Source organism: Lipophrys pholis (genome assembly GCF_963383615.2).
Source record: "Lipophrys pholis genome assembly, chromosome: 7".
Taxonomy (NCBI): domain Eukaryota; kingdom Metazoa; phylum Chordata; class Actinopteri; order Blenniiformes; family Blenniidae; genus Lipophrys; species Lipophrys pholis.
The window spans coordinates 2,696,041-2,712,330 of record NC_137638.1 but is presented as its reverse complement, the minus strand read 5'-3'; the positions used below and the strand labels follow the sequence as shown (position 1 = coordinate 2,712,330).

Below are 16,290 nucleotides of genomic sequence, written 5' to 3'. Positions count from 1 at the left end.
GAGCCATCTAGTGGAGGCATCCGCTGCCTTCTGGAAGCCTCCAGTGTTTACCCCGCATTCCTGTGCGTGGGGTGGTCTCCTGCAGCTGTCTGAACAGCCCCCGAACGCAACGGCAGCAAAGACAGAATAAGCGATAAGCGGTTTAAGCATGAACAAACCACATTTTTCACCTGTGATGTTTCCAGTAATTACTGCAGGGATTGAGAGGGGAAAAAAAAGAAGCAAAAGTGGAGCCAGTCTTCTCAAAACCTACTTTAGCGGGTTAAATTTAAACCTCAAGACGGAGCTCCTTCACGGTGCTCGGCTGTTTGATGTGGTCTCTGTGTTTTCTACCGTTTAGGGAATATCCTCTGTGGAAATAATTCCTCTTCCATGGAAAACTGGAGCTATCACTCTGCTGCACTGACGTACTTTACCTTTTCCCTCCCTCCCTTCTTCTTCTTTTTCTTCTTCTGTGAACAGATTGAGCTGTAAATGTATCGGCGTCAGAGGGCTCAGTATGAAGAAGTCGGCGCGGCCAGCGGTGAGTAAGGTGAGCGGAGATCGGGGGAAGTCGGAGGCCGCCGCCGGAAAACCCGCAACCAAAAGCGCCACCACGGCCCCTCTGTCGAAGGTGAAAATCAGCACAGCTAGGAACTCGTATATTTGGTTTTATTTTCCCATTGTTGGGCTAAAATGTTGACTTTTCGCTCTTTCAGGTGAAAAGTAACGATGACCTATTAGCAGCCATGGCCGGAGGGAATCCTGCATCAAGTAGCACCGTCACAAAAAGCAAAAGGACCGCCTCAATCGGCACTAATGCCAGCAACTTAGACAGCAAGCCAAAGACAACGTCGGGTAAATAAGGATGATCCAGTGTCGTCTCCTCTCGGCATGTTAATGTGATGAATTGGTGTTTCTGAAGAGAATCATAACGACCGAGGCCACTCGGGTCACGACTGGGTGTCTTTATGTGTTTTATTTGATTAAACGAGCTTCATAAAAAAGAAATTTTCTTCTTTTTTTTTCTTTTTCTTGGGGTTAGCTGAGTGAGGGTCATGGCTTTATTAAAATGAAACCTTTCAAGAATCCCAGTGACTCCTGAAGATCACTCAATTACTATTAATTTGATATCCAGGCCAAATGTTTCATAAATTAGGCCGTCATCTTCTAATTTTGTACTGCATTTGGCAAAGATCACTTTTTTTTCGATGCTTCTTCCCATAGACCGCCAAAAAATAAAGGCTCCCAAAGCCAGTGCTCACTCTAAATCTAAATGAATTGAATTTACTTTGGTAGACAGACATTCATGTAACTTTTGTGGGGTTTCCTCAGGTTTGGTACATATTTTGAGTTGTTGCTAAAAAAAAAACATGACATGACAGGGTTCTAGCGGTCGAAGGTCAAAGTCACTGTGACCTGACTTTGGTCGTAAAAACTATATCTTACCTTAGGAATGTCTGGTTTTCCACTGATGACGACTCGACGAAGTCAAAGGTCAAGTGGAGGGGGAATTTAAATTTGAATTGAGACCTGCCTTTGAGTCACGGGTGACCTAATGTGTTTTTTCTTGCCAGAGGTCAAATCAGTTTGATCGCACGAATGTCTCGCTTTTAAGAATTCTGAAAGTTTTTAATGGCATCGATTCTGAGTTCTGACAGACGAGGTCAAGTGTGAAAGTGCAGATTTTGAATTTGTAGTTCAGGATATAAAACTTAATTTTTAAAAATGTTTTTGTTCTCATCAGGTACTTCATCCAAGCGTACAACATCCTCAACTTCCAAGGAGCCAAATTCATCACGAGATCGTCTCCGGACGTCCAGGACCGCGGCTGCCAAGAAGCAGCAGGTATCGGGGACTGTAGCAGGAGACGCAGCCTCCGGAAAGCGCTCTCGGAGCCACATCCTCGCAGACACCGACAGCCGTATGAGCAAGTCCAAATCGGATGGTCAGATCAGCGATAAGGTGGCTCTGGAAGCAAAAGTTAAAGACCTGCTTGGTTTGGCGAAGAGCAAAGATGTGGAGATCCTCCACCTTCGCAGTGAGCTGCGAGACATGAGGGCCCAGCTCGGCATCGGAGGGAAGGAGACGCCGCCGCCGCAGCAGGAGGAGGAGGAGGAAGCCAGTGAGGAGGAGAAGCCGCAGGTTTCTGCCATCACGGCTGCCGACGTGGAGTCCACTCTGATTCTCCTGCAGGAGCAGAACCAGGCCATCAGAGAGGAACTCAACCTGCTGAAGAGCGAGAACCGCATGCTGAAGGACCGGCTCAACGCGCTGGGCTTCTCGCTGGAGCAGAGGCTGGACGCGTCCGACAAGCTGTTCAATTACGCCTCCCTGAGCCCCGACCTCGCGGCGGGCAGCGGGCACCACAGCGACGGCGGCGGCACGGGCACGCTCACCTCCTCGGTGGAAGGCTCCGCGCCCGGCTCGTTGGAGGATCTGCTCACGGGACACCAACATGGAGGATCGGCGGACAACCTCGACAGCGAGTCCAGCGAGGTCTATCAAGCCGTCACCTCCAGTGACGACGCTCTGGACGCTCCCTCTGGAGCTTCATCGTCGTCCGAGTCGGAGTGCGTGCCGAGCAGGGAGCGCTCGCGTAGAGGCAGCAGCGGTAACGCCAGCGAGGTGTCGGTGGCATGTCTGACGGAGCGCATCCACCAGATGGAGGAGAACCAGCACAGCACCGCCGAGGAGCTCCAGGCCACGCTGCAGGAGCTGGCCGACCTGCAGCAGATCACTCAGGAGCTGAACGGAGAGAACGAGCGGCTCGGCGAGGAGAAGGTCATCCTCATGGACTCATTGTGCCAGCAGAGCGACAAGCTGGAGCTGTACGGTCGCCAGATCGAGTATCTGCGCTCGCTGCTGGATGAGCATCACATCTCCTACGTCCTGGAGGAGGACATCAAGAGCGGCCGCTACATGGAGCTGGAGCAGCGCTACGCCGACCTGGCAGACAACGCGCGCTTCGAGAGGGAGCAGCTGCTGGGGGTGCAGCAACATCTGTCCAACACACTGAAGATGGCCGAGCAGGACAACGCCGAGGCCCAGGAGATGATCGGAGCGCTGAAGGAGAGGAACCACCAGATGGAGCGGATCATGGACTCGGAGAGACAAGATCGGAGCTCCATGGTAGCCGCGCTGGACGAGTACAAGGCGGCGGTGAGCAGCGACCAGGCGGAGCTGAACCGCTGCAGGACCCAGCTGGACCAGGAGAGGCAGCGGGTGGCCGAGCTGTACTCGCTGCACACGGCGGGGGACAAGAACGACATCTGCCAGCTGCTGGAAGCAGTCCGGCTGGGAAAGGAGGAGGCCGAGGCCAAAGCTGCGAAGATGCAGGAGAAGCTGGAGGAGGCGCGCAGTGATCTCAACCGCCTGCAGGACGCCTTCGGCAAGGTCAGTCACCGCCTCTAATCTGATCAGCCACAACATTAGAACCACTGACGGTTAAAGTGAATGATCATCTCTTCCCGCTGCAAATTAACGTTTTGTTCACAAAGGTCATGTGTTAGTCGCACAAAAAAAACCAAATGTGCATAAAGACTTGAATAAGTTTGACCCAAGTGGGTCAGAGTACCTCCAAAACTGCAGCTGTTCTGGGGTATTTCCAGTCTTCACTCGTCAGTATTTATCACAGTGGTCCAAGGAAGAGAAAGCAATGAATCAGCAACTTGGTCCTGAGCAGCCGAGGCTCATTGATGCACAGGAGGAGTGAAGTTTGAACTGTTTGGTCCGATTGATCAGAGCCACTATCGCTCACACTGCTGTAGAGAACTGAGAGGCCAAATTAAATAGCCTGACCTAAATGAAGCTTTAAATTAAAACTCCAGAGTTTCTGGGTCACTGAAATGACGGCAGCTTTTCTTGCCGCAGGATCAGTGACACACTTCGTCCGGCAAATGTCACTAATTCAGCGTGAGGAGGTCATACTTCACTAATGTGATCTTTTGAGAAATGCAGAGATAAGTTTAAGATATGAATCTGCCTGTGCTAAAGCTCTTGTATCCATTGCACCTCGGGATTGTCGGTGCTTATTTGAATTGTATGTCTCGCTGTGTGTGTGCAGCTGGACAGGGAATATCGGGGCTTCCAGGAGCAGGCGCAGCAGCAGATGGCGGATCAGGAGCGCATGCTGGAGAAGCGGCGCTTGGAGCTGCAGGAGAAGGAGACGGAGATCGCAGACATGAAGGAAACCATCTTCGAGCTGGAGGACGAGGTGGAGCAGCACCGGGCGCTCAAGCTCCACGACAACCTCATCATCACCGACCTGGAGAGTAAGTGGAAGCAACGTCGGTGTTGGTTCAGTGCATCTGGATCCACTCGGTGAGCATTTGCAGGCCCTGGCGTGAGACCTTGGTCTGATCTGACCTCTCCTTTCTGCTGCAGACTCTGTGAAGAAGCTGCAGGACCAGAAACACGACATGGAGAGAGAGATTAAGATTCTCCACCGCCGGCTCCGGGTAGGTGTACAGCAGGCGGCCACATTCTGGCGCTACAATGTGGTGAAATCCAGGGAAGTCTAGTCAGAGTCATGAAGTTAAAGACTTGTGAGATTGTAATTTACCTCAGTTTTATTTCAAGCCAATTACAAAACATTTGCATTCCAAAAATACGGCAAAAAACCCTCAAATACCACATGACCATTAATGTTGGTGAAGAAGAAACACACTTTTTAACAGACAGAATCATTTGGAAGGTTTCTGCTGCGCCTGTTGAGGTTCTGGAACAGTAAATAGTGATGCATCTCATTTGTATAGAATCTTTTTAAAGGCTCCCTTCCATGAAAGCAGAATAATTCATATGATTGTATGTTTAAGAGATGTGGTTCTTCTTTTTTCTTCCTCCAGACCTCAAATATAACGGTGATCCCTCATTCTCACTTTACGCATATGATGTGATGCTGGTTATGTTCCCTCAAACACTGAGGACATGTCAGGACAAACAGGGCAGCAGTTCCCAAACTCTGTTCCCTGTAGCCCTTCTTTAAACTAAACACGACAACAATGTGCTTCACTAGAAGAATCTTTGTCGCCTCCCAGATGTTAGATATCAGAAGTTTTGTGTTGAAGTTTGTTCTAAGAAATTGAGTTTATCAATCCTCATTAATGCTCTTATGTCAGTTTTTTTTAATCTATTTTTAGTTAGAGACATCCAGTTATTATTTACTGGTTTATTATTTTAGGAACAGAAAGATTTAGGGCAACAACATTCAGCAGAGGCAGAAAGCATCTCATGGCAAAACTATATAGACGTATACACCTTTCAGTACGTTCACCTGTGTGTGTGTGTATATAACAAAAAATTTGTAATAACAATGAATTAGAATTTAAATTATTTGGCAACTTGTCGAATAGCATCTTTGGTCTTACAATTGTTGAGCGGATCTGAAAATATACTTTAAAATATTACTTGTCTTATAGAAAACCGGGCGTTAAAGTTGACACAGGGGTAAGTCGTCTTGACCAGTTTTCCTCCAATGTGTCAAATTGGTTTCTGAATTTAAATGTGATTCTTTCCATTCTGTATATTTTGTAAATCAGGTCGTTTGAATTTATACAAATGGAGCAAAAATGAGTTTTTACAGGAGAAATACACCAAAAACCTGATCAGCAAAATGTCAGTGAGACAAACTAACAACTATCTAGTTCACATAGTGGAGCCTTTAGCAGCTCCAGATGTTTTCCTCTGGGCTTAATAGAGACTGAAAATAGAGCAAACAGGAGAGTAAATATTGAATTTACGTTCATCAAACCCAAACACGTCTCCTAATGAGCGCTGATGTTTCTCTGTGTCCCTTTTAATGTGTTTACTCGAGGCCGCGATGTAATTGTAAACAAATCAGTTGTGTTGTAGGCCTCCTCGTATCAATTGCGAAGGACAAGCTGCCCCCAAGTGGCGAAAACGATTAATCGGCACCGCTCTAATCAGCTTATTTACTCCACGGCCTCGAGCTCAGCTATCTGTTGTGTGTGTGTGTGTGTGTGTGTGTGTGTGTAGGAGGAGTCGATGGAGTGGCGTCAGTTCCAGGCAGATCTGCAGACGGCCGTTGTCATTGCTAATGATATCAAGTCGGAAGCGCAGGAGGAGATTGGAGACCTGCGGCGACGGCTGCAGGAAGCCCAGGAGAAGAATGAGAAGCTGAGCAAGGAGCTGGACGAGGTCAAGAGCCGCAAGTATGGAAATGTGCTCCAACTCCAGCGGTCACGCCGACATCGTCCCTCCTCCGTCCGTAAACAGACGTTTGATATGCTGATTGGATTGCCCCGCTCTGCAGATGCTCAGTATCACAGCTGAAGTAATTTGGCTGTGATGAATACCAGTCGAGGGGAATCCAGTTAACGGGCATAGAAACGCAACAATCAAAATACGTTATTTATAATTCAGCGTTTTTATGCGTCGATGCAGCGGTAATTCGCTGTTTCGCCCGGTTTCGATCCATAACAATAGAAAATGACGGCGCGGGAGCGAGTGAGTGTTTAGCTACAGAGCTGAGCAGAGGTTTTAGGCCGGTGAGGTGGAGGGAATAAAGCAACGGTGCTTTAACAATAACTGCACACAAGAAATATGGTAATCATGAATGTTTTACCTCCCATAAGCATGATTACTTCCCATTTTTCAAAAGACATTCATGTCTTCCACATGTTACTGAGGCTCCCGTCTGTTAAATTAACTCATTAAGTTGTTTACTCAGATATAAATCATCCATTCCACAGTGAAGAGCCGTAAGCAAAGAAAAGCTGTCTGACAAAATCTGGACAAAGTCTTCATTTGCAGAACATACATACTCATTTTGGCAGCTCATCCCACAAATGCATGTTCTTTACGAATATGAAATACTTAAAATGGAAGTAAAACTGCTATCAAACACAGATATTCATACTTTCTGTGTATAGATCAGTTTGTTTCTATCTCCTAATACAGATTCCAGTAATCCAGAAACTGGAATACTATATCTCCAGTTATCCGTTGTTGATCGACTGATTAACAACCAGACTTGTGCTCATTAGGACAATCATGCACTTTAAAATATATCTATATTTTTTTAAATGGCACTTTACCTGTGTCAGACTGCTGAGTAAGCACTTTGATATTTGCACATTATGGTAGGTTTTTAGGAAGAATTATTTTATCGTCTTTGTATTACCATATAGTTTGCATATGTTGTTATTGTTTTTATACGTTTGTAACCTTGTATGGTTTTATGTGGGACAACAACTTGTGCTAAATCTGAAATATTCACAGTAAGCTCATGAAGAGATGGCCTGTTCATTAATATGCACTGTCCCGTCCAAATAAACAAAATTTTAGAGTGATTTAGCAGTCCGCTCTTTTCAGTACATTTGCACACAGATTTTGAAGGAACTTACTGAATGAAGTGTGTTTTTTGTATTTTTTATTTTTTTTTTCCAGGCAGGAGGAGGAGAGAGGCAGAGTGTACAACTACATGAATGCCGTGGAGAGGGACCTGGCAGCTCTGCGACAGGGGATGGGCCTCAGCAGGAGGTCGTCCACCTCCTCGGAGCCCTCGCCCACCGTCAAGACGCTCATCAAGAGCTTCGACAGCGCCTCACAAGGTACCGCGCTTTCATTTTCTCCATTATTTTTTTCAAACAATTATGCTGCATAGGGTTCATTTTTATTTTAATCACAATATTGGAGGGTTACATTATCGTGGGTGAGATTTATTTGGACAGCAAGTGGAGATTTTTTTTCACCCACTTTATCACACGTGGATTTTTAGGACAAAATGTGCAATTTCAGACAATTCGAGTGAGTTTGACAACAACTGGGTCAAATCCTCATCATAACTGTAGCTCTTGTTGGGGCTTCCCAGTCGGCTGTGGTCGGTATCCATCAGAAAGTGGTTCAGTGGAAGAGGAGGAGGTGAACTGGCGACAGGGTGGTTGATGTGAAAGACGTCAGAGAGAACATAGACAGTGAAGACTGTCCTTGTGTGGACGGACGAGCAGCGACAGCTCAAACTTAGATTTTGCATATGAACCTGGAAACTGAGAGCATGCATACAAATGATCGGGTGGTCATAATCTAATGGCTTATAGCAGCATATATCTACCACAGTGATCATATGGTCTTTTGAAAATGCACAATTTAAATGAGCTTCTGTCGTCAGTTGAAACGCAGCTTCAGCGGAGCCTCGCGGTTCTGTAGATTCTCCTGTTGAGTTGGATTTCATGTTTCAGCTGAGTCACTGTTTGTGAACTGTCGACTCAGGTCCACCCTCGAACGGTGCCGCCGTGACTCCGACTGTCTCTGCCGCCCCACTTCCACGGACCCCCCTCAGCCCCAGTCCCATGAAGACGCCGCCAGCAGCCGCAGTCTCGCCGATACAGGTACCCCACACACACACACACACACACACACACACACACATTACAGTGATTCACATCCAGGAGTTCCCATTTACAGAAAAAAAACCAACAATGTGGCTCACGTCGAGACATTTATTAATTTTTTTGTTCGGCCCACTATTGATTTTAATTTTATCGACTCTTTTAAAGTCTTTATAAAAAGATATATAATATATTGGTCCAAATGAAAGACAGACTTTTCTTTCTGTGACGAGCACGAGAGCCACGATAACGAGAAGATCAGACTGAAAACTGTATAGAAAACTTCAGTTGTTGTGAAAACAAGATTGGCTCTGCGTAAATAATGGGCGTCGTCCCACGTTCAGACCAGTATTTCAGAACATAAACAGTTTACTTTCATCTTGCCTCTGAAACTTATTTATATCATTTATTAATAATAACATATCTTTCAGATTTATGGCATTAAATAACCCGGACGCTCAGTTTGTTTAATCTGATGCTTTTGGCCTACAGCTCTGGAAAAAGAGACGAAGCAACCCTGTAACAACAAAGACAAGTGGCTGCTGGAGATATGACGTATCTCTTTGTCTGTACAGTAATATTGTTATTAACTGGTGCAACGAGTTAAGTCTTCACCTTGAGTGTGTGATACCTGGGTTCAAATCCCGGTTGAGGAAGAGCATCCAGCATGCAAGTTGCAATGAGTTATAGAAAAGGAAACACACACTCACCGGATTTTAGATTCACCAATTAACCTTGCATGTATGTTGTTGGACTGTGGGAGCACACACACACACACACACACACACACACACACACACACACACACACACACACACACACACACACACACACACACACACACACACACACACACACACACGATAAACGTGCAGACTCCACACAGAAAGGCCCGGCCGGTATTTGAACCTTCTCGCTGTGAGGCGAGTGCGCGAACCACTGCTCCACCACGCGGGCCCCAATTTATGTGGTTTATTGCAATAATATACACCAGCATCCACACAGTTTGTCCTGAACAAGCTGTAAATCTGAGAGCACAAACATTTTCACATTCTCTGGCGTTTTTTCTTTTTTCAGAGACACTCCATCAGCGGCTCCATGTCGGCAGCCAAACCGCTCTCCTCCTTGAACGACAAGAGGCCCAGCTACGCGGACATCACCATGCCAGGTAAACACACTTCCTGTCTGAACGCTTTGTCCGCAGCAGAACTGGATCTCACGCAGACGCGGCGTAGCTCTGTCATGATGGTCGGCAGCGAGTACTGTCCCCTCTCTCATGACATATAGAGCGAACAGCTCCCCCCCCTTCTCCCCCGGAGGCCTGACGTCGGGACTTAGCAGGTTTCCTGTAGGCCAAGTGGACGATAAGAGGGAACTAATGAGCCCCTCGGTTCCCTCGGTTCGCTCTCCACAGTAACGAGTTCAAGTGCTCTGTGTGAACGTGCAGATTCGGTCGTCGCCTCCCCGGGCTCCGTTTACTTTTCTCAGATTTATTGTTTTCTTGGTGAGCGGGTCCACGTCGTGCGTCGGTATTCCCTGAACTCTGAGGGGCTGGAATGTGGCTCCTCGCCGACCTCGCGTTACATCCAGCTTCAGAGGAAGTGGCTCACAGAGTCGCTCGCACTGTATGTAATGTAAATACTGCCGTGTATCCACAGCTGAGCACCTTCTCAGGGGAGCCTCGGCCAGCCGGCCCTCGTCTGCCCTCCAGAGGGTCTCCAACATGGACTCCACCAAGGCCATCTCAGGTTGGACTTATGTCACACAAACCCGCCGTTCACCAGTTTAGTTCTTAAAGAAACAAAACAGAACCTGACGAGCCCTCCTGTCTCCAGCAGTGTCGCGTCGGAGCAGCGAGGAGATCAAGAGAGACATGACGGCCACAGACGGCGCCTCCTCAACCTCCCTGATGGCGATGAGCGCCGCCTCCTCCCCCCTCTCCCTGTCCTCCTCCTCCCCCACCGCCTCCATCACCCCCACAGCGCGCAGCCGCCTGAGGTACACCTGCGACTCCCCGTTTCCTGCCGTCCGTTTCAATCCGTCGGCTTCCCCACTGGCCGATGCGATGGAAAACAACGCGGCTGCTTTTGTTCTCGCTCTCTAAGAAAACGAGCTCAACATATAATCTGTTTGCTTACACGTCTCTCCTGTGTGTGTTTGTGTGTGTGTGTTTGTGTGTGTGTGTCGCAGGGAGGAGAGAAAAGATCCGCTGTCCGCTCTGGCCCGAGAGTACGGCGGCTCCAAGAGAAATGCTCTGCTGAAGTGGTGCCAGAAGAAGACGGAGGGTTACCAGGTACGATCCTCCCAGCCGATGCACACCGGCGGCCCTCGTCCCCACGCGCCGTTAATTTTGAGTCATTTCAGCTGATGTGCCATGAAAAAAAATCTTGAAACACATCCAAGCTAATTAAAATCAGTACTTTGCATTTAATCAGCTGCCTCGCTTCTCTTCAGTCTTTTGGTTGTTCTCTCTCCTCTGCGTTTCCCTTTACTTTAAGACATGCATGGCTCAAGCAGAAATGATGATTCATAATAATATACAGCTATATTACACATGCACTTTTAATCAGGCGCTCACAAAAATAAGTATAAAATGAATATCCTAACCCTCTGGTGTTATTGAAAGTTATTTGTATACTTATAAATAAACATACACCAATCGATATTGATTATATAATAAAATCTCTTACATACTCGTGTAAAAAAAACAGAAATAAACTGGAAAGATTTTCCAGGCAAAGCAGAAGGAATTTTGGTAAAAATGGGAGAACATAAAGAACAAGGCACATGAAAACATGCAGAATAATTCGGGAATAGTGTGCTATGGTGTTTGTTAACAGTTTGACAAACCCTCTCCGTAAAAAACTTTGAGAAACTGGCCGATCGAAGCGGACGGGATTTTAGTGAAAAACACGAAATGGAGGGGATACTCGTCGACTCGTTTAAAGAAAAGTGCAGTGCATCTGTGAGGCTTTAACACGCCAGAGAAACATTAGTTTCCTTTCCCAAGAGCTGCCTGCACGCCGGTAGTCTGCTATTCTTGCTGCCATTAATTTCTGTGCTGTTGTAGCTTCAGATGAACTTCATGAGGGAGTCCCTAATGAGACTGACTCGGTTCAATCTGTATCACTGTTGATGTGACAAATTATCTGAGGACGACAATCTAAAGTCACGTCGACATAGGTTATTTAGTTTTCTATTAAGTGCTTTATCATTTTAATGATTTGTTTGTTCTATACTGCACTTACTTTCCTTGAAGGTACTTGTTAACTGCAATTATTATTAGAGTGAGTGTAAGGATGAGGATAACGCTAATGCTACCAGCTCAGTGAGGACAGCGAGAGAAACTAACGTAATGTCATAGACATTTCTCTGACGTGTTCGACCTGATGAAATCAGGATTATTTGTTTCTTTTGTTGTTTTTAGCGTGTCATTAGAGTCCGATGTGTCGAAGCGGGCGCAAAGATTTCAAAAACAATCCAGGGTCTTTATCCGTCTGTAATGAAGAGGTGTTTACCTCATTTACCTGATGTGGGTCATGGTTGCCAAGGCACTTCAGCTCTTCTCCAGGAAGTGAGCAACATTTAGCCCATCCTGCCAGATACCTGCCTGACGAAAACAGGCTCCTCGCCGCGAACGACGCGGATTAGCGTTATGACACGGAGCAGGGCCGAGCGTCCGGGGTTCATATAACTCCGGCGTTTGTTTGCAGGCGGCTGTAAATCTGCAGTTCTTAAAGGTCAGATGAGCGCTGATAGTGGAAAAGATGATCGATGTGATGCGCGCTGACGCTTCATATAAAATCTGAGGCGCGTCACGAGATCGCGCCGCCGTAATCTGCGGATAAATCAAGTTTAAATGGTGGCCTGACAGCAGAATTTATTGCGACTGTAACGGTCTGAAGCTGCACGGTGGCCCGACTCTCAGGGTGAAATATTATACCGCCGGGAAATTGGTTTCACAACGATCCTTTTCTCTCCGACTGCAAATGTTCTGTGGAGTTAAATCAAAGATTGAATGGGTGATCACTCCGTGTGTGTGTGTGTGTGTGTGTGTGTGTGTGTGTGTGTGTGTGTGTGTGTGTGTGTGTGTGTGTGTGTGTGTGTGTGTGTGTGTGTGTGTGTGTGTGTGTGTGTGTGTGTGTGTGTGTGTGTGTGTGTGTGTGTGTGTGTGTGTGTGTGTGTGTGTGTGTGTGTGTGTGTGTGTGTGTGTGTGTGTGTGTGTGTGTGTGTGTGTGTGTGTGTGTGTGTGTGTGTGTGTGTGTGTGTGTGTGTGTGTGTGTGTGTGTGTGTGTTCTTCCTCCAGAACATCGATATTACAAACTTCAGCAGCAGCTGGAACGACGGCCTGGCGTTCTGCGCCGTGCTGCACACCTACCTGCCCGCTCACATCCCGTACCAGGAGCTCACCAGCCAGGAGAAGGTGAGGGAGGCGTCGCCATTCAAACTCCGTTTACTTTTTCTTATTATTATTCTTTCACATGTGACTTTTAACTGGCCTCCTGCTCCTCAGAGGAGGAACTTCACGCTGGCCTTCCAGGCTGCGGAGAGCGTGGGCATCAAATGCACTTTGGTAAGTTTTGACGCGTCCCTGATTTCCTCTTAAGCGTCCAGCTGCTTCTGTGGCTTGTTGTAATCATTACCCAGATATGAGCTGCCGTGGAGACCTCTGTGTTTTTTTTATACTTCTGCTTTTATCCTCATAAACCGTTGCACATACGATGCAGCCGTCAGAGAAGTGTCACCTGGCTCAGACACACTTTTACACACAAACAACCAGGATACCAGTTTAGTGGAGGGGATCTGATGCCCCGTCGTTGAATCAACAGGCCCACCTCCAGTCCCACACACTGCCGGGGTCCTTTCATCCAAGCTTTTGCAGAATCTTAGGTCCATATAAAAACCTAAAAAAAATGAACTATTAAACAGCAAACAGACAACAACAATGAAATAGAATATTAAAACCCATATAAACACAGATGTGTACTCCAAACTACTTTCCTTTGGTCTGATTCAAACCTTCATAATTTCATTGATGTAAAACTCCAGTCTGTTCATACATTATAAACACAAAATGTCTGATAGCATTAAGAGTGGACAAGTTATTTATCACAAACAACTGACTGAAGCGAAATAATTTGATCTCTAAAGCACAATTAAAGCCTAAAAGCGATGTGTAAAATGGAAAAACAAGAGGATGTAGTCATTTATCTGTCTCATTTTCAATATGTGACGCGTGTGAGAAGAAAAAATATTCAGATTTCATGAAAAATATAACAAACGTCATTTATATTTGTTGACTCTGTTCCAACTTTCCTGAGATCTGTATACTTTCTACTTTAAATTAAATATTTGTATCTGAGAATTGGAGATGATTTGGCCTGCATTAATACGCTAGTTAGAGCATCTCCTAGCACTTCAATGATGGAACAAAACCAACGATCCCACATGAGAGAGCAAGATGAGGCTGGATAGAAGAACCTCAAACTCTCAGAAGTGGAGGCATTCTGCGGTTCCAGTTCGCTTTCAGGCAGGAGTGTGAAACATGAGGGTCAAAGCCGGCCTGCAAGACGCTCCAATGCCAAACCACGAAGAAAAAAAACAAGTGATTAAATTTTGTCTTTGAAATGTTTTTCAACTAATTTCTTAAGGGTAGCAATGCAACACCACACTGGGACCCAAGCTGAGATATCAGAGATACTGGAATGAAAGCTACAGAAACTAGCATTAGCCTCAAAACCATGCTGTCAGGGAGAGATTGTAAAAACACCCATAATGCAACAGTGATGGGAGGACATTTCACTGTATTTTGCACCGGAAAGTTTCAATAAAATTTGCTTAAAGGAGTCATATTATTCAGCTTTTCAACACTTTCACATGGTCCAAAGCTTAAAATTCAAAGTTTCTATCTCCTCCTTGATTTCTCTCCATTTGAATATTGGATCATAGGAGCTGCATTCAGAATCTGCTGTGTCTGTGTGAGCTGGACTGGCTCCGCCCACACATGCCCATCTTGGGAAGAGGAGGAAGTACTTCCTCTCGTGCTGCCATGTGCCAGAGCAGGGCTGCCTAATTGTGGGAGGAGTCAAAGGGAGGAGCCTACCTTGATTGTGATTGGCTAAACCCCCGATGACACTATATAGGGTTTGATTTCTGATTGGCTGGTTGGAGCAACACACTTTTTAAAACCTGAAACAAGCCATGGAGAGAGAGGACAGACTGTCTTCACTTCTGGGACGTCAGTCCAGGAATGAGGACGATTAGTACTGCTGGAAAACCTTTAGAAAGTGGATTTTGCATCATTTGAGCCCTTTCTTGTTGAGATTGTTGTCATTTTCGGAACTAATTGTTTGTTTTTGCAAATATATATAAATTTTCATGCCTTACACTCTGCGGCACAACAAAGATTAAGTTTAAATTTAAAGGTTATTATGGAACTATTTTACCGGTCGGATCCACTCGGCATGAAATTGGCGTGAACTAAAATGAGTTCGACACCCCTGCTTTAAGGAATAATTAGACAGGAAAAGACGGAGAGCAACAAATAAGTTTACGTCAGATGGGAAGTTAAACGACTCACTTGATGGTGGCATATCACAAACTTCCAGAGTCCGAGATCCTTGCAGGGAGGTACAGAGAAAAGAGAGCACAGACTACCTCAGGTAGGATTCAATCAGTCTTCCTGCAGTCCAAACCTACAGCAGCTTCTCTAGAAAACACTCCAAAGTGGAACCTGTAAAACTGACTTGCCTCCGTCTCCGTTGCAGGACATCAACGAGATGGTGCACACCGAGCGGCCCGACTGGCAAAGCGTCATGACGTACGTCACCGCCATCTACAAATACTTTGAGACCTGACTGCGCCGACTCGCCCGCCGCCCACCTTCCGTTCTCGCAGCACAATCAGAGCCACGCCCCTCCCCCCCCCCCTCCCCCTTACACTACATCATCCACGCTGCTTGTGTAGATCTGTTACCAGGAGCTTACAAGTGAACCACAACAAGCCTGCTGAAGCAAACGAAGGTCTGTAGGCCGTCTTCAGTGTTCAGGTCACGTCTGACGGAGCCTTGTGGAGGAAAAAAAAAAACTGCTCAGTGCCTTTTTTTCTTGGCTTTTCCTCTCATTTCACTTCGTTCCAGACGTCACCCAGTCTGTGGACAGCAGTTACACACAGGTTTGTTTCCCTCGAAATGTTTTTGTTTGTTTTTTTGTTTACAAGTATCAAACCTGAACATTGTTGTATTTCCTCATCGCCACTGAAGAATCCTTCTTTTGTTGCACCAAGTCTTCCAGATGTTCTGGTATGTTACAGATGCCTCAAAGGAAAAACTGAAAAAAAAAAAAAAAGTGCCTGTGTGTTTGGATGCAGGACGCAAGGAAGTCACTTTCTTTCACTACTTTGTTTTTTTTTTTTTGTTTTTCTCCGCAAAGCAGAAGATTGAAGGAGTTTTGCCAAATAACCTCATCTGCGCCTTTTTTTTTTTCTAATTTCCTTCCTTCTCGCTCAACCGGACGAACGATAAATTCCGAGCGGCCGCATTTGAAGCACAGACGTCTTAATCGCCGACTCTCTCACGCGTTGTCGTGCTGCACTAATAACACGCTCCATGAAGGCGGACTCATAATCATTTGACTGTGTGGATTTCTAAACGCTCCAGCTAGTCGACAATGTGAGTGTCTGTTTATCGTAGGCCTGTATTCGCCATCGTTATTATTATTTTCTTTTTTTCTTTTCATGCACACGGCATCACAAATACACAATCTGGACTTTTGAAGGTTTTTTTTACCGAGTTCTTAGATGATAAGAAGTCGCTTCGATCTAATCCAGCGTGTTGCGTTTGTCTCGTCCCAGCGTTATGGTAGAAGTTAACGTTTCATCTGAGAGCATCTGAAGTCTTGTCACATCCCAGGTTTGATCCTCGAGCAGCTCGTCCGTCACGCCGAGACTCGCTCACGTCGGA

General features: G+C 46.2%; 1 protein-coding gene across 2 annotated transcripts; it reads left to right on the top strand.

Moving 5' to 3' along the window:
* The first annotated feature begins 468 nt into the window (after positions 1 to 468).
* On the top strand, positions 469 to 15,661 carry specc1la (sperm antigen with calponin homology and coiled-coil domains 1-like a). 2 transcript variants are annotated; one of them, XM_080468286.1, is made up of 15 exons: positions 469 to 613; positions 699 to 837; positions 1,727 to 3,375; positions 4,046 to 4,253; positions 4,366 to 4,439; positions 5,977 to 6,152; positions 7,390 to 7,553; positions 8,212 to 8,330; positions 9,408 to 9,498; positions 9,989 to 10,078; positions 10,169 to 10,328; positions 10,521 to 10,623; positions 12,637 to 12,753; positions 12,844 to 12,903; positions 15,098 to 15,661. In XM_080468286.1, exons 1-15 carry the CDS (start codon positions 500 to 502, stop codon positions 15,185 to 15,187), a joined length of 3,354 nt encoding a protein of 1,117 aa, XP_080324412.1. In that variant the 5' UTR covers positions 469 to 499; the 3' UTR covers positions 15,188 to 15,661. The 2 variants fall into 2 exon arrangements, with proteins under 2 accessions (XP_080324412.1, XP_080324411.1); XM_080468285.1 differs by lacking the exons at positions 469 to 613; positions 699 to 837 and having other exon boundaries at positions 1,733 to 3,375.
* The last annotated feature ends 629 nt before the right edge of the window (positions 15,662 to 16,290 follow it).

Coding starts and splice junctions, on each gene's coding strand:
- specc1la (XM_080468286.1), top strand. CDS start 500: ATGAAGAAGTCGGCGCGGCCAGCGGTGAGTAAGGTGAGCGGAGATCGG. Junction 3,376..4,045: donor TGCAGGACGCCTTCGGCAAG/GTCAGTCACCGC, acceptor GTGTGTGTGCAG/CTGGACAGGGAATATCGGGG. Junction 6,153..7,389: donor GACGAGGTCAAGAGCCGCAA/GTATGGAAATGT, acceptor TTTTTTTTCCAG/GCAGGAGGAGGAGAGAGGCA.